General features: G+C 31.9%; 2 protein-coding genes across 3 annotated transcripts; one reads left to right on the top strand and one right to left on the bottom strand.

The window, feature by feature from the left end:
* Window positions 1-81: 81 nt before the first annotated feature.
* LOC140061457 (guanine nucleotide-binding protein G(o) subunit alpha-like) lies at window positions 82-17,914 on the bottom strand. Its single transcript, XM_072107893.1, has 9 exons — window positions 17,843-17,914; window positions 15,784-16,157; window positions 13,612-13,703; window positions 9,188-9,280; window positions 6,353-6,513; window positions 3,236-3,364; window positions 2,892-3,021; window positions 2,426-2,585; window positions 82-2,299 (listed from the first exon to the last, which is right to left on the bottom strand). The coding sequence occupies exons 2-9, from the start codon at window positions 15,905-15,907 to the stop codon at window positions 2,109-2,111; spliced, it is 1,080 nt and encodes a 359-aa protein (XP_071963994.1). The 5' UTR covers window positions 15,908-16,157; window positions 17,843-17,914; the 3' UTR covers window positions 82-2,108.
* A 135-nt stretch (window positions 17,915-18,049) lies between these two features.
* LOC140061431 (intraflagellar transport protein 56-like) lies at window positions 18,050-23,543 on the top strand. Of its 2 annotated transcripts, XM_072107891.1 has the most exons (16): window positions 18,050-18,204; window positions 18,940-19,080; window positions 19,313-19,520; window positions 19,748-19,797; window positions 19,921-20,066; window positions 20,266-20,437; window positions 20,529-20,603; window positions 20,809-20,911; window positions 21,114-21,223; window positions 21,328-21,391; window positions 21,481-21,569; window positions 21,691-21,774; window positions 22,101-22,170; window positions 22,258-22,364; window positions 22,560-22,693; window positions 22,856-23,543. In XM_072107891.1, the coding sequence occupies exons 1-16, from the start codon at window positions 18,202-18,204 to the stop codon at window positions 22,968-22,970; spliced, it is 1,671 nt and encodes a 556-aa protein (XP_071963992.1). In that variant the 5' UTR covers window positions 18,050-18,201; the 3' UTR covers window positions 22,971-23,543. The 2 variants fall into 2 exon arrangements, with proteins under 2 accessions (XP_071963992.1, XP_071963993.1); XM_072107892.1 differs by lacking the exon at window positions 20,529-20,603.
* Window positions 23,544-23,588: the final 45 nt, after the last annotated feature.

The raw sequence follows: 23,588 nt of genomic DNA, 5'->3' as shown, positions 1-23,588 counted from the left end.
TGTAGAATACATCTTTCAGAATGCTGTATACTATACAAACAATATTGGCAATTACTATGAAGATTTCTGCAAATATATTTATATATAATTTAGAACTTAATTGACCTTGAATCATAGTTTTATTTACAGTATTCGATTCTATCACTTCTTTTCTCTAATGTAACATTTTACTTGTTAGTGTTTTGAACTTAATAAATTTATTCCACGGAATACTTGGTTGTTTGGTATTTTTTATTTCTTAAAGAGTTTGCTCAGAAAAATTCACAAATCACAAATCATCATATTTTTATTAATAACATCATATTTAAGAACTTTCCTATAAACAATATTTTTATCTATACAAAAAGAGGAGAGTTTATTTCTTAAGTACGAGACTGAGTGTATGGTTTAACTTTCATGAAATATTAAGATGTTTGAAATATCAAGGTTCTTATGGAAAATAGATTACCATTTATTTTTAATACTGATTTAATGTTTTTTCCTGAGGTTGGATTTGATCCATTACTTAAAGGTTATCTAGTGGTTGTGAATGGGACACCAGTTCATCTCTGGTTACTCTTAGCAAATGCTATACTTGTATACCCATTTACACACCTGAATGTGGAGATGATTAAGCACATTTATACTCTTGGTTTGTACACACCTGGGGTAAAGATTTACATACAGGTGGCTGTTTATAAACCTGGGTTGAGAAATAAAACATACAGGTGGCCATTTATAAATATGGATGAAGAGACCAAAGGAACAGATGGCTATTTATACATCTGGTTGAGATAAAGATATACCAGCACTGGATTTTTTAGAATTAAAAGAGATAGAATGTAGAACTAAACTTCTAAGTAACATAGACTAAATAATATCAACGTAATAACTTATTATCTGTGACTTGCAATTACTATATTATTTTAAATAGAATTTATTTTAGTACCTTTATCTTCAAGAAATAAAAATTATCACAGAAACATAAAATCCTGACCAAAAAAAAAAGGATTTTGATTGGATGCACTTTCATCAACACCTAAGCTGAATCATAGTAAACAGAAGTAACTTTCTATTGACTGGCTGAATATTTATTATTTACATATTTTTATGTTCACCTATATACACCAAAACCACAAAATCATAAGAAAAAACAATGTTTCTAAATTTAGTTTCTAAAATAATATCCTATCTTGTTAACTCTTGTTACATCCTATAAAAAAGTCTACTTTTCAAAACAGTTATTAGAGCTACATTATATATTTTAATGTATTGTAGTTTTGGAAAATTGGGACAAGAACCACAATATTCCTGACAATATTTGGTGATATTAATACTTCCATATGTAATTCAAGGTTTCTTTTATTCTAGGTGGTTTGGAAATTCAAGTCAGTGACGTTAACAAATTCAATTGTCATTTATATTCATAACAGAATATTTTTTAAAATTGCACATAAAAAAAATGATATAATATAAAAATGCAGCAATCTACAATACTATCTCAATAGTAATATTTCACACTATAAAACAGAAAATCTTCAAGAAATTTGATGAGAATTGTGAAAATGTGCACAGTCTCCACGGAATCAAACAGCTATCACAAGTCTACTATAAAGTTATTGTTATATATTTTAAGTACAGTACATATACATTATACAACCTCTTTGTCTATTTCAAAATGCAAACAAGGCGTTTTCGAAACATATTAGCAGGAAATAGGAAGTGGTGTAGTTTTCGCAAGAACAATCTCTATTCAAGCCACTGGGTTGTCAAAGACCTCTGTGAAAAGGTTGTCAAGTTGAAACCACACCAACCGTACTAAAGGCTACGGCCCTGATTGTAAGTACTTTTATTTTTACTTATTTATACGCTCGTATTGGATCAACAAAAAGGAAATTACTCTCAGAAATAGTATGGCGGAATTGCAGCTACCTACTGTCTGTGTATGTGTCGTCTGATAAACCAACATACACCTGTCAATTGCTATATACACGAGCAATATCCATACATTGCTGGACATCTTTTATGTCAACCTAGCTTACAAAATTATCTTAGATTTCAGAGATACAGGGAGAGGAGATAAAAGGACATTCTGGGATGGAGAATGGTTGAATTAGAGAAATTAAATCTTAAAGTAATGAAGCTGCCTCTAAATTTTCTTTGATTACTGTATCCATGACGACCTGAAAAACGACCTGTATGTTTGATGTGTCAGTTGCTGTGGTGAAGTGAGGATAAACAACTTTTGATGGTTTGTGATTGCGAATGAGAAATTCTTGTTGGATAAACCTTGCAGCTTCTTCAACACGACAATCTGGACCTAAAAAAAAAAAAACAAAGAAGAAAATAAGTTTAATGATTTCACACTTTCTGGCACAGTGCATGGTTTATTTGAGTATCTTGTTTACTGTTGTACTTAAAGCAAATTCATATTGTTTTCTCTCACCTTTGTATTCTGGAAAGTAGTACCTAAGATGTCGCCCAGAATACATTATCTTTTGTTGGAAGAGATCCACTTTGTTTAAGAATAACATTAAAGATGTGTCAACAAAGAACACATTGTTACAGATAGACTCAAATAGTCTCAGACTTTCTTGTAGACGGTTCTAAAACACAAGAAGAAAAAACAGTGAGTTAAAATAAATAAAACTGCAGCAATGTAGTTTTGCACTCTTTAGGATACGGCAGTAATTGCTGTTATTACGGTTTGGTACTGTATGTAAAAATCATCAACAAGTGAGAGGATTAACCACATAGTACCATAGATGGTCTTCCAAATTTTTTTTAGAATGTGCCCCACTGCAACTTCTAGGGTATTGCTAAACCCCCCAAACCTCTAAAAAAACATAGCAAACCCTACCGACTTCTACAGTAAATGAGGTGAGGTGAGTATCAAAATATTAACAGCTTACCACTGAGGGATCTTCAATCAGCGTCATATCATATGCACTGAGAGCTGCAACAAACAGCAACGCTCTGACATCATCAAAACATTGGATCCACTTCCGCCTTTCTGACCTTTGACCTCCAACATCATACATCCTATACAAAATAAACCATGCCCAAGACTATATTATATGCTTGTTTTTTTAAAAAAAATATTAGTTAGTAAATATTTATCATAAGTGAGCCCTCTATCATGATTTTGTGAAAAAACTTTTAAACTTGATGGAATTCAAATAATTTTAGCATATAGGAAAGCGTTATAGTATGACTAGGAAACTTATTTTTCTGTATTTATTTGACTTAAACTGACCTGAATATCATTCCGTTAATTTTAAAATGCGTTTCTAAAATGCCGGTTGTCCTGATTCTCACCCTCAAAATATCTTCTGTTGACGGCCTGTATTTTTCGGACATAATTCTCTGCATATTCTCAAAATAACTGAAGGAAAAAATATTTCATTTTGGTTACTAATTCTGCTAAATTAAACCCTTAGTTAGAGATTGATAGCTTTCATTCCTTTAAAAGGCTCGCTAACATTTCCCTTAAGAAATTACAGCACTACTATATTCAAATTTCTATACCATGTAGGGCTGTTACTTTATTAACAGCTGACCCCTTTGTCTGGTTTTGTTTTGAAATTAAACTTTTTTCCCGTTATGAACTTAGATTAACCCCTAGAGTCAAACTCCTTTAATTAGGAGATTAAGTTTAATGAACTGTACAGAGGTAAGTGTACGTGCAATTAGAAAAAACGAAAACAAAATATGACTTTTAAAGATGTATTGTCCCCCAAAAACATGAAAAATAAAGATTAATTAAATCAGACTTTGAATATGTTATTTTGTAGTTTTAAAAAGTTAATCACTTCCATAGAATAAAAAACGAACAAAAAAAAAAATGTTTTCACTTATAAAATGACAAAATAAATGGTTAAATTCAAACAAAATCCATTGGCTGGCAGCCAATTTGACAATTTTTTGCTTTAAATTACATTTTTTTCAGGTAAATACATTTTTTTTAAATCTAATTTTTGGTCAAAGTGGATAACTATTATGTTACATTAAAATGGAACATTAAAATGGAATATTCAACAACAAAAATGTTTAAGAATTATTTTTTCAGGGGGACAATACATTTTTAAATTTCAGATCTAGCATGTTGTTGGCAAGGCTACTCAATTTGAGAGATTCTATGGACAAAATTAGAGGTGACTTGGGGTAAAATCAGAAATACCTGCAAACATTTAGGAAGACATCCTGTACGTTTATGGGCACTGTCAAAATGTGCTTAGTACAGTATATCAATCAATAAAGATTAATTGGAAGCATTATACATTATAAACATTTAACTATTATAAACATTTAACTTATACAACTGGTCGTAAGCTTAGAAATCAATAGGCATTTAAGTTGAATGAAGACATTTCTAATTGTGTTTACATTTCAAGTAGATAGTATTGATAATAAAATACTACTGAAGTGGGTCTGGCTTTCACAAGTATAACAAGAACAGTTTCAATAATCAGGAAAATCTAATCTACTTATATAATCAAACAAAATGTGACAATTGTCTGTTTTGTCCAAGCGATTTAAAACAGGCTGATCACTTGAAAGGTTGCATTGACCATTCAACTGACCATTTCAAAGGTTTGACTGACAATTGTAAGATCCCAAGAGGATCCTTCTCAATCAATTATTTACAAGAATTTCCATTTCATCAGTCTAAATCAATTAGTTCTATTTGGCACACTAAAAACAGTTCGAATTTTAGCTTTTATTCTATTTCATCAGGACAAGACAGACGTAGAAATGATTAGATTAGATTAGATTTAGAAATCTTTTTGAATTAAAGGAATGTTTACAACTATATCAAAGTTCTTCTGGTCTGTTGAGAACACTGACAATTTAGTTTTTCCTAATTTCTTCAGTCTCATCCAAGAACTCTATTGGTGTCTGGGTCTCATGTAATAAGGCCTATAGATCTTTTTAAAAACATTCCAAATTTTAAGGAAACACTACTTCAGTGCCAAGCAACATTGTACTGGTTTTCATTTTACTAGAAACAATCATAGTTTAAACTTTTTTTAATTTCTTATTTCTTGTTTCTGATAAGTTAACATTCTTCTCAGTTTTTTACAATGAAAAGAATAATAAGAAATTGGCTGCTTGACAAACATTAAGAATTCTCAGAAACTCTTTTCTAAATTCTATCTACTGAAACAAAATTCTTAGAAAAACCTTTAATAGGGTAATTCTGTTAAACTATTATACAATAAACATTGTTTCTTTATAAAACATATCATCACGTATGTTACTGTAAATTTGACAACTGTAAATCACCATTAAGTGTTTTAACTGTATTTTAATTAATCTTAATTTCTTCTGCCAACCACAATATAGTACACAAAAGACTCGTCAATAATTTGTTTTATTGCAAGATCCTCTATTAATGGTTTTTATTTGTTTATTTAACAATATTCTCTATACTATTGTCCAACTGTATGTTTACCAGTGAAATGTAATCAATTTTGCTTCTTGGTACAGTGTGAGATACTGTATACTGTACTGTAGTGTATGAGATATCTACATTAAGTGTATGCAACATGAGCATAGCAAGGATCAAATCATATGTAGTAAAGACATTATTGACCTACAATATGATATTGATATACTCCAATTAATTTGAAACTTGATACGAAAATTGTATTATAACTCGAAGTACCGCACAATGAAATGCAACGGAACCAGTAGAAGAATTAGTAAGACGATGCTTTTTCAAACATTGCCCTCGGGGGTACGGTACACAAACTAGACCATAATGCCATATAATCCGAAGAGAATACAATACAGTTAATTTGTTAACACAAACTCTGTTCATACAAATATTTAATAACCCTTTGGAAAAGAAGCCATACGCTTCACTGGTCAATGTATACACCAGGGTGTGTTAGTCTATATTACAATGCATGTCCAACATTAGATCAAAGGGAAAACAAGTATGAACCGTGCCTCCAGTCATGTTTATCAAAAGTGAATGACATAGGGGCTTAGCATATTAATCCAATACCTATTCACTTTACAGTTAAATTTGTTATTTGATTATGACTGTCCTGTTATAGTTAACGCCTAGCGGGATATTTTTTTCCGTATTAGCCTTGGTACATGTTTTAATCTCTATTAATATTCCTGGGAAAAATTAGAAGGAAACTTATGAAATATGGTGTCTTAATCTTCTGTCAATATATTAATGCTGGGCATATTGCTCTACAAACACAGCTGTATATATTTGAAATTTAAACTTTGATTGAAGAAATAAACACAGTAGAAACTCCTTTTTTAAGGGGACACTTTTGGGACCTAAAAGTGTCCCCTTTCATAGGGGTGTCACTTGAAATGTGTTGGCTGTAGAGTGTTAAATAATACTTACTATACAGCTGAATCATTTAGTTCATATTCGTAACCTCGCGACACAGCTAGCTGTACGCCTTTATCGTTCCATAAGGCTATTAAACCATTTCCTATCTCTGGCTTCATAACTACATTTTCATCAAAACATCTTGGACATTGTAGAATAGCTTGAGCATGCCCCTGGAAGAGGAAAACAGACATTATATATTACATAATTAACTATAAAAGTTTCTTTTTCATAAATTGTTTTGGTGGCCCAATCAGTCACACAGACCTAGGTAATTCTTCTATACCTAGTAATTTATATAAATCAGGGCCGTAGCCACCAGTACGGTTGGTAAATTTCAATCTGACTGACTACTGTTTGAACAGAGATTTTCTCCTCTTCTTGCAACAACTGCACAACTTTATTTTTTGTGTCTACATCAATGTATTAACAGTTACATGATACAGTACAAACCTAATTAATAATGCCTTAACTTTACTTTTAAAAACATCACTTTAATACAAAAATCACAGTTTTGACATTTTCCCGCTCTGCATCAAATTTTATTCTTTCTCCAAAGAAGGTTGACCAAAACACTGAGATATGAAATGTTTAACTATTATGGTCTACTACTGGATCTTCTTAGTTATTTAATCCTAATGTTTAATCCTAATGTTTAATCCTAATGTTTAATCCTAATGTTTTTGACATTTATATGAAAGATACAGTAAGTCAAACTCATCAAGTTCTTAAATTATTCAAATAGATCAAATGTTGAATTTGTAATGTCTTCTGTGTTTTATTTGTTTGAATAACCTATTTATTTTTTTGTATCGATTACTTTAAAGAAAGAAGAACATTCCATTTTCTTGCCAATCATGTGTTCATTTATTTTAAAAATTCTTTATCAGTTGTCAGTTTGATTTATCATTCATCGTTTTTCCAAAATTAAGATTTTTTTTCCTAGATTAGTATACATTTCACAAAGTCTTTGCAAGATTGAACATCTATTTGCAGGATTTAGTTTTAATTTTGAATACATTTAGAGTTCAAGAGTACATGAACCATTGGTTGGGTGAATAATTAGTGAGGAAAAATCTAGAATAATTATTAAGTATAGAGTGATTGGTTTAGCTTTTTGTCGATTAGTCACTAATTATCGCTATACTATTTTCTGTCGTTTGCAGTTGCTGTCAATTTTAATAATAAAAGTTAGTGTGGGAAAGCTAAGTAAAAATTTTGCTGTAAGAAAAAAATTGCTGATGGTATTTACCGATTAGCGGATAATCATTGCTATGAGGTATTCCTTTATTGTACTTTGGCTGTCAATTTTGATAGACATTTCAAATAAACTTTGTACTGTTTTAGATACTGTAGTTTACATTTTTAGTAGAATGAGGTCTCTGCCACATAGGCCTGTTCGCATCATAAATGTACATGTACATGTATTTATGGAAGTTGTCTTTCTTGGCAATATAAGATAAACATATTTAAAAAACGTTTACCGGTATGATATTTATGAATATTATAGACAAGAACAATAGGCCTACATTGCAATGAATTTAACAAGTTATCTTGACTTTTGAATTAACAAGGCCATATTCATGGCTGCAGAGTTGCGTGCTCAAGTTAAACGAATAAAAATATGTATTGGAGGCATAGTTCATGGACTATACCATTTGTGGAGAGGGGTGTTCATTAAAAATTTCTACTTTTTTAGGTATATCTTGCTCTTCAAGGAAAAAGGGCTATTGTCGGTTATCCAGGTAAGCTAGGCACGAAATAGACTGACTAATTATGGAGATAAGAATTGATTTTATCAACAGTAACTGTTAAAACAGTTTCAAGAAAGCTTATACTATAATTAATGCAGAAATACAAAGGATAATTTTAAGGAAAATCTTACAGTATTATGAATACATTTTTATTACCATTTGGTAATCTTGTTTATCGTTATAAATCAATTTTCATTTCAGAGTGAATGATACTACATAACTTGAAGGTATAATTCTACTTTTTGAATTAATTTGTAAATGTAGATGTAATTAAAATCTACATCATTAATACTATATATTAATGTCAATGTTATCCTTGATAAGAGTAATTATGCATAAACTACTCCTACGTTAATCAGTTCCATGATATGATGTCAAGATGAATTAACTACCATAACAGAACCATAGTATAAGTATTAAGTTCAATCCCAGGTCAATTTTGTTTAAGCTATTTTTGGACATTAATTTTTATTAAGCCAAGGTATGGTCCTTAGTTGACAAATTATTCCTGGTTCGTTTAACCATAACATAATTGACAGTCAATCCACTTCCTTCAGATCCCTTGTGGTCAGTCTTGTAATCAATGGGCATATCAGTACTGATGTCTGTCATGGGAAGCTGCAGCTGATAAACAGATTTCATTGAAATATGGTGGTATGATAATATGATTGTGAGAAAAGTAAGAAAAGTAAGAAAAAAAAAGTACAAGAGGAAAAAGTTGAAGAAGAAAAAGAAAAAGACAAGGAGGTGTACGTGGTACCAATATTAGTGTTGATAATGATGTTGTGGAAAATGTACAAAATATGGCAGTCGTTAACGATGATAACGATCACGGTAATGACGATGATGATAGTGATGATTGAAACCATGGTAATGGTATATAATAACTTTCCCTAACCATTATAGGGAAAGCTTCTTTTGTTACTAAATTCATCTTCATGTTACTTTGAATTCCCCTACATTGCTTCTCTTTTGCACTCAACCTAAACTGTTGTCTGTGATTGCTTCTCTGGAAGGAATTATGCTACAGTAATATAACCTGACCTTAATAAGATGATGCTGATGATGATTTATCCTTACTATATATCCTTACCTTATTTCTAGGATTGGCAAGATTGATCCTTAGTAGAAACATACCATTGAGTACATACTTCATAGAGCCTAGTAGATTGTCTAAAACAGCAGGCTAAAACAAAATATTATACAATCAAATTTAATTTTTTAACAAAAAAATACAATCTTGAAAATTGTTTATACTGAACAGTGTATATTTACTGTTTTTTCTACAAAACACAAGGGATTATATGAAAGTCTGGCCCTGATGTACAGTAATATACAGTAGTGCCATTCTCAACCTGGCAGTAACTAGTATAACAATATTTAATATTTGTTAGTAAAAACAACAACAATATTTATCTTTAAAACATACTGTAATAAAAAATGAAATACTAATATAATCAAATAAAATTTAATAAATTTAAAATTGAATAAATACATCTAAGAACAACAACTGGGCACTTTTGTAGTAACCAAACAACAACCATTGTTAAACTGTAAATACTCTAACAACAGTTGCATACAATTTGGAAAAAATTATAAACAGTTACAGTATAACAATGGTGTGAATGTACACACGTGCAAAGTTTATGAACTTCAATTTGTTATGGAAGTTAATTCAAACTGGATTCAAACAGTTGTACAAAAACATGTAAATGAATAAAAACTTTGATTTTTATTCTAAAGTTTATCAACTTTGTCTATTGTTAGGAGAAAACAAACAACTCTTTTTTGTGTTAGTAACAGAAAAATGAATCTGTTATAATCATTAAATTCTTTGTAAGCACGTTTAAGGTACATGGTAATAGGGATGCTAACAATAATAATAACAATAACAGGTGTATAACAATAGGGTGCGCGCCTGACTTATAAACATAAATTAAATTTATGAACTGTGTCTATTGTAAAGTGAGAGTACAAAACATAAAGTAGACGCTTGTATAACAAAACATTAACTGTTGATCATTATGCCAGCAGCGCAGGTAAAAGAAAATATAGTAACAATAACATATAGAAAGGAAGGTTCAAGGAGGTAGATATATATCGTATTAAGCTTCAACAACTTTTATTAATCAGTGGTAAAAACATGTTGATATTAAAAATGAGAAGGTAAAGTACAGTTCAAAATAATAACAAAATTATTTACGAAAACTCCTCTAAAGCGGACACTTTTTAGGTCCTGAAGGTGTCCCCTTAATGTGGTTCTACTTTTACTAATGAATAAAACTAAACTAGCCCAGTTAATATACTGAGATGACTTCATGTCTGAAAGTTATTTCTTCTTTTTCTTTAATGTCATCCCACGACGACTTAATTCTTAGTGGGTGCCATGATAATTTGTCTTCACACATCTTTGTCTCAAGCATGCTCTTCCTCAGTTCACTCAGTTTATGTTTTTATATACTAGGTTTCCATAATGTGTAATAATAAGTGTATGGAAACTTTTATAAAAGTTACAGTATCTACAATTACCAAGAGGAAACACATTCTCTATTCAGACAACATTTGTAATGAACAAAACCAAATGGCTAAAATTCCCCTTTTTTCATGAGTAGTGAGTGAGTGATAGCAACCTACAGTATTGACGAAACACATCCTATTCTGTTACATATCAATTATCATATACTTATGAATGGAAATGTTAAGCCTATAGTTACAGCCTATAGTTACTACAATTATAATCCTATGTCTTTGTACACACTTGTGTAAGGTTTTATTTTGTATATTTTCACACAGTATGAACAATATATTTCAGGTCTTCCATTATTAGCAGGAATAACTGTATATGAAACACAAAAGAAAAAGTTAACTATTCCTGTTGTAATGGCTCACTTTTACTTTATACTTTCGTGGGAAAGTTGGAAGAACAATAATTTACTATAGATAAATTTGAAAGAAATTCCATCAATGGATCACAATTGAGCAAAGTAGTTTGGATACTTTGTAAAATATTACAACAAATTTGAATATCTGTAATTTTAAATTGGTTGATTTATAGCACTTTAAAGTCATATTATTTCCACAAAAACATTTTGTGCAATATTGTAGTAATACTGTATTATTGCATATAAACAATAAAAAGTGTATAAAATAATAAAAAAATCTTTTGTGGGGGAGGAGTCATATAGGTCAAGACTGACCCACCCTAATATGTGAATATATAAAATATAAAAATGTATTCATAAATTATAAATTATCTGAGATTTACTAAAGTAATAATTTGGTGGATGAGTAAAACGCGTACTATACAACTGAGTACATGAGGACTTGTAATTTGCACCAGTACGGCATTGACAATTATATAGGACTGTTCAAGTATTTCAAATGACAGTTTAATCAATAATTAAGTAACAAAAGGTTCATTTATGTTAGTTAGGAGATTGCATTCCTGGGATGTTATTTGCAGAGCATATAGTACAAGTCCATGGGAGCAAATAACCAGATGTTTGTTTTGTTTACACCTGTGAATAGGTAAACAAATTAACAAAGACAATATTTGCATAGTTATATTACTGCTTCTGAGTGATGGATAAAACGTGAAGTTGTAGCTACAATCATCATTGGAACTGACTAAGGTCGTGTTCGTACGGTGGTTAAAATAAGCGCTTAATTTCACCCATGCCTCGGGTTATAAATTGAGCGTTGTTCGTACTTGAAATATTTAACCGCTTAAATGCTTAATCGACGAATCACAAACCGGAAATTACGTTTTAAGGTCAGTTGTCTTTACAACCTACGACCCCATTTTCGCACGCTAGTTTCGTGTTGTATATTTTTTACTCGCGATCTTTCTTTACAATAACAATTACTTGCTACCTTTTACACTGCTTATCCTTGCGACAAACCTTATGCCTCTTAACGCCAATAATCCTGCCGAAATATTCCTTCTCCTGACGACCATTATTTTACTCATTGACGAAGAATTTGAGCCCAATGTTACACGACGGAAACACCACCGACCAGCGGCTCCCCGACCAACTAGGCCTACTAAGCGGTCTACACCAACAAGGACAGCACCAGCTGACGATCGCTCTCGAAGCGTGTATGGAAGAGCTTCGTAGGAGAAATGACGGGCCTAGGCAGCGAACGTTTGTCAAAATTTGACACATTGCCTCTATCGGAGATTTATTATCCTCGAAGGCCGAGTATAATTGGATTATCGCTGAAATAACCTGCAAATTTGGTGAACATTTTACCTCGAATTTTTTGTAGCCTGAGGCAAAAGTTAATTGGATCACGCGAACGGAAATCGGGAATAAGCTGGTATTTTCAACCCCTACGAACAGGCCCTAAGCCAACAATGTTAATGTTAGTGCCATCCATTTTAGGACCATATTGGTGGTCTTTAGCAGTTTGGTACGGAAACAATGTAGTTCAGATATTATGTCAATAATCTACCTATAAAAGAGTTATTTCAAACAAGTTATAGGAATTTGTTATCAGCTGTACAATAAAAAAAAAATAAATAAAAGTTTATAACATAGCACATGAAATTTCAATCCTATGCAGTAGATCAAAGTCCTTTAAGCCTTGTCCACACCATCCAACTATGTGATGTGCCTATACATGGACATGATGATGTCATATCACTACCATATTTGGGCATATCACGACCATATTTGGGCACATCACACTTTGATAGTGTAGACAGAGCTTTAGTTCATAAGGATTCTAACAAACTTAACAGTAATTCACAACCATGCCGAGTGATCTAATTTGAACTCTGTGCCTCATGCCATGCAAAGCATGCTAGATTCAGGGACTACATGCTGGGGAGTAAATTGTACAATAACTGGATATCTTGTACAAAGTCTACACTTAAAGACTGCCTTTGTCACTCCTCAGCTGTTCTTAATTTAAAAAAAAAAAGAATTTCCTGTGTCCTAGTTTGTAGAAATAAACTATTTTAAAACATATTTAACATAGATAACATTTTTACTAAAAAATAATGTTCTTCAAATGGTGCATGGTAAGAAATAGTTCAGTTGGCATGTTTGTATGTATGTATTTGTGTTACTGTTATGTGTACTTTAAGGGGGATGTGGATAGAGGTGCTTGTCACCTGTTCATCCCTTTCTTTTCGCTGCTTTTTTTTTTTGTGTGTTTTTGTATGCAGTGATAAAGTTTAATGAATAAATAAATTAAATAAATACTGTATAATTTAGAACGACAACATCAATGCAAACATTTACAAAATATACAGTACATACAGAAAAATATACAATATGTGAATAAAAACTTTTTCAAAAAAATAATACAGACAACCTGAATATTGACATATTATAGTTCCATTTTAAAGATACTGTGTGTATTATAGTGTAGCAGAAGTTTATTTACAGTGGCTTTTCTACTTTCTATTAATTATGTTTAAAGATATTGTACAATGGAGTGTTAAGTGTTATGGGAGTAGAGTGTTAATGTTTAATTTAGATTGAAATATATTTAAATTAAATACTGTACCTTAAAACTCATTAGTTCATAAGCAGTGAAGCCATCATGATGAATAATTTTCATTTGCTTCACAAGTGTACTTTTGCCACTTTCACCAGCACCTGACAAAATAAAAGTCAAGAGAAATCGCACATCAATTTAAATTTAATCAAGTAATACAAAAATCAAATAATATTTACCTATTTTTTTTCTACCCACACACCCACCTTTACAGTAAGCAGGTTAAGGGTTAAATTTGTAAATATGTGGGCTTATACAGTACTCCAAAAAGAGTTATTCAAAAATTATTATTACGATTATTTTTCTACCCACCCACTTTTATTAACGAAAGCTAAATTTAGAAGTCGGTTTTAACAGTACTACAGTTTAGACTTAAAAGTTAAATATTAATATTTTTATTTTACAGTGCATCAATTTCATAGTACAGTACAGTATGTATGTCTAATGTACATACTGTAGTCACATGAGCAAAAGTACAGTTAAGAGGTGATAAAAGACTTGTTTGACACTAACAGACAAACAGACATACCGATAACTTCTCTACAAACAAACCTATTCACATTCTTCCACGGCGTGTACACACTCAAGTCTAGATAGATCTGACATTAATTTGCATTCAGATCATTCACACAAACCTATCAATATTCGTTTGCGTCAAAGTAAATAAACACTAAGACCTTTGGATTATTACATGGCTTTGCACAATCTCTCTCAATCTCAACATAAATGCATGTGACAGATCCGCAAACAAATTATGGTATTGAAAGTTAAAAACAAGCACATGACATCGAATGATTTACAAAAAAACAATTTGCAACAATTTTTTATGAATGATTTCATAATTTTTTTTATGCATAAAAATATTCTAAATTGTAATGAAATATAATTTAAATTACTAAATTAAAAACTCCTGCTTATTGCACACGGAATCAAAATCTCATAGTAATAGAAAAATAGTGAATTTTGATCGCTTTGTTTAGACCAGGTTTCCCTGATTTTCACTATAGTTGCTATTGTGGTCTATCAGGGATACAGTACATTTGCTGTTTAACTTGTTTTGCATTCAAACGCAAAAATGACATCATCTGTTGTGATCCAGTGGGAAAGTTAATTCTATCTATCGGAGCATAGCGTTAAAAAAAATATATTATGCTTTTATATCTCCATGATCAAATTTAAAGTCTCATGGGACATATGCATCTGAATTTTAGAGGTACAATACATCAGAGTTGTATTGTACAGTATAAGTTTAACTCTAGTGCATGTAAACACAGTTATTTTTGTGCAAAGAGAAAACACTACTGTACCCCTTCAATGTGTTTTGTTTCAAATTAACTGATAATGCTGATCAGCACAATGATCTTATCTGCGACCTTCATCTTCAAAAGGCTAGAGTACTTTACTAATTAGTACTTGTCATCTTATCTTCTCACAGATAACCTATATCCTTCTTGTTGCCAGGTTATTTACATTAGGCTAATTTTATATTCACTTACAAACTGTAGTGTAGTAATGATAATGAATACATTTTGAGGATTTTCTGAAATAATTACACTTTGTGACACTAATTAATATTGAATTATCTACAGAACTTCGAGATACAGAATAAAATACAGTAGTTAAAATTCATTGATGAAACTTTCTCCTGGTTGGCTGATGTCAGTGATTGGTGTACTACAAAGTTAAATTAACCAGAAATTGATACAATCAACATTGTTATACATCCACAATGGACACCGCTAAACAATGTCATTCACCCAGAAGGAAAACCATTGTTTGGGGATTTAGGAAATGGGCTTTTACTGAGGTGTATTGAACCAATAGTACACACCAAAATAACATTATTGATTAGGGGAATACTGTATGTGCCGACTATAGAAACAGGTGTATAATATGTAGTGGCACAGAAGCTTGGTTTTTAATATTCTTACCGGGTATTTAAGGGGTAATGGGCTCAATACTTATTATACTTGCCAAATTAAACATGAGGAAGAATGAAATTACAATTTACAATGTAATTTCACTCTTCCCTGTTCTAATGCTAGTTCTAATGTACTTGTTAGTAGGTGGTATAATAGCTTGGTGCTTGACATGTCTACAATTTTGGGGAACTGTGTTCAATTCTGTTATAAACCAAATAGAATGTTCTCAACAAGAGCAATGCTTGTATCAGGTACTTACCAAGCAACAAAATTTTAACAATTTGTTCTTCGGCCTTAGCCAGATCGACAAGCTGTTTATCGATTGCCGAACTCCGCATCTTAGCTTTCCGCTGTTCTTGGTCTAAACTCAGACATACACCCATGTTAAAAAAGTTTAGTCAAAACAAATGGTCAAATTAAAATGAGCACTCCCAAATCATTGAATCGGTAATATATTTGTGTTAAAACAATCGTTTCTTTTTGCATATATTTTATAATGTCCATTTAATAGTCAGAGTTAACCATTCTCGGCCATTTTAAGTATATACTCCATCGTTCAGTGAGTAGGAACCCAGTTTGAATAATCAACTGTAGTTGGATGCTTGCTGGGTGAAAATTTATAAGAGCAATGACCTACAAATGAAGAGAAATAAATTGCATGTTAATCTGGGCATTCAATCAAAATTAAACACTTTTTGCTGGAAAAGTGATCAAATGTAATTTTAATTTTAATGAGGGGAGACCTCCCAAGTATGATGGAAGGTACAGTTAACATTTTATCTGCTAGAATTCAGCAGAAGAGACCCATTTATACTACACACGATAAACTATGACGATAAATTCACTTTTTTCTGCAAAAACAAAATTATAAAAGTTTTCATCTTTTTATGTGATAACTATCTCACAAATCTGACCAAATGACGTTTTATCGTAACGATTTTATTGATCTATTGGTGATGATGACATTTAATTTTTCAAAACCAGTTTTCCAGATATGGTAAATTTGTCTACTGTTATATTAGATTTAGCTTATGCAAAAGTGTTGAAAAGTTCAATCTTTGTAAGAACTCTATGTTAAGTATGGAGTCACTGTCAAAAAATATAAATTTTGTTACAAAATATTTTAATAAAATAATATCGATGTTATGCGCGATTTGAACGATTTGCGCAATTTGAAATTGCGCAAGGATTTTCTTGCGCAATTTAAAATTGCGCAAAAAATTCCTTGCGCAATTTGAATTGAAACATGTGTTTCAAATTGCGCAAGCAACGTATTAAATTGCGCAAGTAATCTGCAAATTGCGCAAGGTTTTTTGACAGATTGTGAAATCATGCACACCCATATTTTTTTAGTAATTTCTAAGAATGATTCAAAATTGAAGATAATATCGCTTTTCCTTACCCTCCCGGGAGCCTCCCTCCCGAATTTTTCTTTCCGAATAAAAAAAATCTCGAATTCCCAATGGTTCTATAAAATACCATATTCACACATAATATGAGGAGAAGGCATAAATAAATACCAATAGTAATATAATAATTTCAATTCAAATATCAGTACTAATGACGATTAATAAGACTAATAACGATTGGATTTTTTTTAGAAACAATAATTATTACGAATTATTAGACGTTTACTATTTAACTTAAAAATTAAATTTAATGACAAAAAAGATCGACCTTTCGGTACCATTCTCAACAACAAATGAGTACAATAATAAAAATAACAAACAGTTTGTTTTCAAATTGCGCAAAGGTGTCATATTGCGCAAGAACTATCTTGCGCAATTTACAAATTGTGCAGCGCAATTTGAAATTGCGCAAGGATTTTCTTGCGCAATTTGAAATTACGCAAGTTAATTGCGCAATTTAATATTGCGCAAGAAAATCCTTGCGCAATTTCAAATTGCGCAAGAATTCTTTGCGCAATTTTAAATTGCGCAAATCGTTCAAATCGCGCATAACATCAATAATATAAATATTAATAATAAATGTAATTTAAATAAATTTTAAACAAATGTTGCATTGTCATTAACAAATACAATTCAAAATTAATTAATTATAAAATAACTAATAATACTATAGTAGCTTATGATTCCTTAAAATCAATATTCTGTGTCCCAGCAAGCTAAAATCAGTATCGTTTGTAGTACCAGCAAATCAGTGATAAATCATCCATCACACTGACACACGCACTACCACATGCTGGTTTTCAATCTGCCTGGCATTGTTCGAAATATAATTGTAAAAATATAAAATAAATATTATAGTTGTAGATAGTTAACTTATAATTACATAACTAACAATTATAGAAAATATACCTTAATGCAAGTGATGAAAAGCTCCCTTTCAACCAAACAAAAACCAGACAAATACTTTCTGTTTCTGTTTATCGTTTGTTTACAACCCTAATCCTGAAATTCACTAAACCGTGACCGTCGTAAAATTATAGAGGGCGCGATATACATTATTCAAATTTTTGGTTTAGCCCCCTCAACGGTCATAAGTAGAACATTCCATTTTATTTATTTTGATGATAAGTTTGTTGCTGTGTGGTAGAAAAATATCATATAAATGTTGATTTTTGACTGTTTATAATTTTGAAAACTATAAATCGCAGAACGGGGCTCCCTCTTTAAATTTATGTGTGTATCATTTGTAAGAAAATAATTTTTTCACAATGGTAAGTTTAAGCTAGCCTTAGTAAATAGTTAGATAATGTTATGTGTAGCCGGTCTAATGCCGTTTTGTCGTGAGACGTGGTGTGTGGAAAATGTAGGCGGATGTTACTGACAGGCCTAGCTGTAGCGTCCATAGCAACGGCGAACTAAGCCCACTAAAGTACACAAACCATGACGTTTTCTATAATGACTTATAACCCTTATTGTTTAGAAATATGTTTGCAATATGATTGTAAGATATAAATATCAAAACACTTTTTGACATCTTAATACTCAGTAGGCTAGACTAGGGCCTAGGGCCTAGGCCTATACTCTCTAATATTAATAAATAAAATAATACTTGCACTTTATTTTATTTATTTTTATTTATTCAACTTCTCACTAGCTCTCTTAGTGAAAGATTTGAACCAACAGGTGGTAAACACACTAAAACGGTCCAGTCCCAATTGCACAGTGGCTGTGTTTGTGTGGAGTAGTACACCGGGGTAACCCTCTGCTCATCTCGAAAGATGTACTAGGTGTACTAAGTGCACATGAGCTATGTGTACACTGGACCTACGGTTTATAGTCCTTATCTGAGATGACTTGTTCTACCACCAGAACCATGAAGAGAGTGAGACTGGGTAGGACTAGGCCTAGCCTAGCATATACTCATAACTCTTTCAAAGTAACTAACAATAACTAACAACAACATGTAACTAAAATTAATAGTATTACTTGATTTTGTATAATTTCAGATGCTCTCAAGGCAAAAGCCGGCCACAGGGCCTGGCAGTACAACACCAGCTTCACAAGAAAATAAAAAAAAGAAACAGATGCCAACACTTGATGAGTTCTTGCAGCTGAGAGACTATACTGGCGCTATTACCCTTTTAGAAGTAATAGACAATACAAATATTAATTAAATATAAAATCCTTACACTTCCTAATAATATATTCATTTATGTTGGTACAAAATTTGAATCAAACTTTTATGTTTTGTAAAATGTATTAACAGAAGAGAATGAAAATATCACCAGATAAATCTTTTATCTTTGATATATATAGTAATTGAAAAGGTATAGGCTCCGTTATTTTCATTTAATGATTTTATAATTTTATTTTCTCCAGTTTACCAGAAATAATGGCAAAGGTAGTGATGAGCAAGACAGTTGGATTGCATACTGTGCATTTCATCTGGGTGATTACAAGAGAGCAATGGAGGAGTATGAACGCTTGACGCGGAAGGAGGCTTGTAATCCTGACCTTTGGTGCAATCTTGGTTGCTGTTACTTCTTCCTAGGAATGTACAGGGAGGCTGACACAGCCGTATCTAAAGGTTCATACACCCCTTTTCCTAGTTGTATAATACGGTACTGCCTTTTCTAACCATAGGGACAATTTCTTTCTTTCTTTCCCCTATGCAAACACTTTCCTTTTGTCCTTCTTAACCCAAACCTTTATCTGTGATTCCCTCTGATAATAGGTGCATATTCATTTTTATTGTAAATATACATTTAAGTGTTTCATGCTATTTTTTTTTAAAATATTTGTTTTTATTTTTAGCTCCACAGAACAGTTTACAAAACAGATTGCAGTTTCACTTATCACAAAAGGTATAAAAAGCATCAATACAAATTAAAGCTGTAAAAAATATATTTAAAGTTCCTCTGTTTTTGTTTTCAGATTTACAATTTCTTATTTCTTCTAATATGCAACAATCATTTTTTTGTCTTTAGTTTAATGATGAGAAGCGTTTGATGCAATACCACCAAGAGTTGCAAGATAAGATAGAAGATCAGCTAAGTTTGGCATCAATTCACTATCTCCGAAGCCACTACCAAGAAGCTATAGATATATACAAAAGAATATTACTAGACAACAGGTACAGTAAAAGGCCTTTTACAGCCAATGCCGTTGATGCAGTAATTAATTATGTCACCAATCTTTGAACACTTATGGGTTTGTTTTGACACACTATACCTGTATATAGATCCATATTTAAATGATTCATTTGCATATAACCAAGGTGCATATCATCACAAATCTCTCTCTATTAGTAACTATTTTAATTTGTTTTTCAGAGACTCGCTTGCTCTTAACGTCTATGTAGCGCTGTGTTATTACAAGTTAGATTACTACGATGTGTCACAAGAGGTACTTGCGGTATACCTGCAGAACTTTTCAGATAGTGCTGTGGCACTCAACCTCAAGGCTTGTAACCACTTCAGACTGTACAATGGAAAGGCTGCTGAGGTGTGTAATCACCTTGACACATTTCTTCTATCAATCAACTACAACAGCTATTGTTCATTTAATTAATAAAAAAAAACACCTTTTCTTTCAGGCTGAGCTGAAAAACTTACAAGACCTAGCTTCACCATCATTTACGTATGCTCAAGATCTAATCAAACATAACTTGGTGTGTTTTTTAATAAACTATCATTTGAAATCTTAAGGAATTTTGTTATGTAGTCAAATTTTATTGACATACCCCGTTGAAAATTTTACAGCATGGAGGTCCATGCTTACAGGTTGATATCATGCTATGATAGGTGCTTTGATTTTATTCAAAGAAACCAAAAGAACAACCTGATTTACAGTACTATTTGTTATCCTTTTTTCAGGTTGTATTTCGTAGTGGCGAAGGTGCACTTCAAATACTACCTCCACTGATAGATGTGATTCCAGAAGCTAGGTTAAATCTTGTAATCTATCACCTCCGACAAGGTTAGAATCAATTTTATATCAAAACTAAATTTAAAGCTCTGTCTACACTATCAAACTAGTTTTACAAAAAAAATACTGTGGTGACATGCCAAAATATGGTAGTGATATGACAACATCATGTCCATATATGGGCACACCTCAGTAATTTTGTCTATACATTTTCCACAACGTTTGTTAGAATAATATTATTTTCTTTTAACAGATGATGTGAATGAAGCCTATGCACTAGTGAAAGATGTCGAGCCAACCACCCCTCAGGAGTACATATTAAAAGGGGTTGTAAATGCCACTCTGGGACAAGACACACAATCTGTTAGTATAATGTTTGGTATTTTTGTTTGCGTGTAAAGGACTGCCATCAAGATTGTATGGCAAGCATTGTGTTTTGTTGACTAATGACTTTCATATATTTTCAGAGAGAACATTTAAAGATTGCTCAACAGTACTTTCAACTAGTTGGAGGCTCTGCAAGTGAATGTGGTAAGACTGTCTTTCAATCAAATCAATGAATACTGAACATCAGACAAGATGCAAAATATCATAAATGTTGTATTTCTTCCTTTATTTAGATACAATACCAGGTAGACAGTGCATGGCGTCGTGCTTCTTTCTCTTAAAGCAATTTGAAGATGTTTTGATCTATCTGAACTCTGTCAAAGTAAGCAAATATTTTTATATCAATTAAAAACTTTATCAAATATCATTTATGAAATGACTTTGAAATCACAGAAGGTGTTTAACTATAACCTCATCTATGCGATTTATATTTGCTCTTGTAGAGTTATTTCTATAATGATGACTCTTTCAACTTCAACTACGCCCAAGCAAAGGCTACGGCTGGAAACTTCAAAGAAGCTGAAGAGGTAAGTTTGCAAATTAGACCCTTCCTGTGCTCCGAGTTTGTCCTATTTTTGAAAAACTAGATAAAACAATAAAATATTTTGTTGCAATTTATTTGATGTCAAACCTTATACAGTATTACTGGACTAAAGTTATAGTACACCTCCATTCACTGACATCATGCAACTACTTCTGGGAGACACAATTTAACCAGATACTTATTGACAGAACACCCAGACAAGACAAGTTGGTCTGAAGAAATTGTTGTCCTACTGTAGTCTTATACAGCCTGCAGGATTTAATCCTAGCTCCATTTCTTTTCTAATCATTGTATAATGTTTTCTTTCAGATTTTTCTTCTAATTCAGAGTGAGAAGATCAAAAAAGACTACATCTATCTAAGCTGGCTTGCAAGATGCTGTAAGTAAATCCTCAAATTGGTCTTGTGTATATGTACAGTACAGTACTATGCCTGTCACAATCACACATTATGGTGGTGTTTTACAGATATAATGAACCGCAAGGCTCGTCTGGCCTGGGAGTTGTACCTGAAGATGGAGACATCAGGAGAATCTTTCAGTTTACTGCAGCTGATTGGCAATGATTGCTACAAAGTAAGGCATTGGAATCGTCTTTGTTGTAGGATAGCTTTTACTTGAAGATAAGATAATAAGATTTATAAATCGCACATATCCACAAAGTGCTCAAGGCACTTGATCTTGAACTAAAGCTGTTCTGATGATTTTGACAAATCTCAAGTAACTGTTGTCATCAATATACAGTACTGTACCATTGTTTTCTCTTTTTAGATGGGTCAGTTTTATTATGCAGCAAAAGCTTTTGATACACTTGAGCGACTTGATCCTAACCCTGAATATTGGGAAGGCAAACGTGGAGCTTGCGTTGGAGTGTTTCAACAGATCATTGCAGGACATGAACCTAGGTAAGACCACATGATCACTCGCTAGTACTTGAATAATTCTCGTGAAGATTTTATGACAAGAATTTTTAGGAAGATCCTTGAAAACATACCATAGTCTGAGAGGTCACATCAAGAAATATATTATCAGAGAAACAGAATTAAGCATTTCTTCTTTATTTTCAGAGAAACGCTCAGAGATATCCTCCAAATTCTAAGGAACACAGGAAACCCACAGGTCGAGTACATCATCAGAGCAATGAAGAAGTGGGCGAAGGATAACAGAGTACCAATTAGCTAGGGAAACATTGAAGCCTACTTGTTTTACTATTGTATTATAAACCCATGTTTTTTTGCATCACATTTAACTAAAGTTAATTACCTGTATATTATCACCAATCCTGAACATGTGTAAATATTACTTATGTCATCATAGATATATCTCTCTGCTTATATAAATTGTGGGAAGGCTACCTGTACATATGCGTTTGCCTGTTGCTTCTAGCTCTGATAAACCATGGAGGTATACCTACATGGTGGATAAACTAAACAGTTTTACTATTGTACTTTTTACAGTACAGTACCAGTAAAATGGCCAACTTTAAAAAGTTACTGAAATACCATCACCTTGATAAAAAGTATTGTAAATAAAAGTGAATACTGTACATTTCATTGTCTAAAAAGCTTGGTTTGACTTTTCTTTTCGCTAATATTTCCAAGTGTATTGTGAATGGATAATGTTTAGTTATCCAGTACAGTATATTATTCGTACTGTACAGTACTGTAGTAAACCAGTTCAATATACTGTACTTTGTACTTATTGGTAGTGTATGACAAAAACAAATGTATTTTCTTGTTTCATATTAAAGATCAGTACAAGGAACAAAACCAGTCAAAATTCATTGTTTCTTTATTATAT

Source organism: Antedon mediterranea, chromosome 1 (assembly GCF_964355755.1).
Source record: "Antedon mediterranea chromosome 1, ecAntMedi1.1, whole genome shotgun sequence".
NCBI lineage: Eukaryota > Metazoa > Echinodermata > Crinoidea > Comatulida > Antedonidae > Antedon > Antedon mediterranea.
Note: the sequence above shows the minus strand (reverse complement) of the source record. Positions and strands in the feature narration are given on the sequence as shown.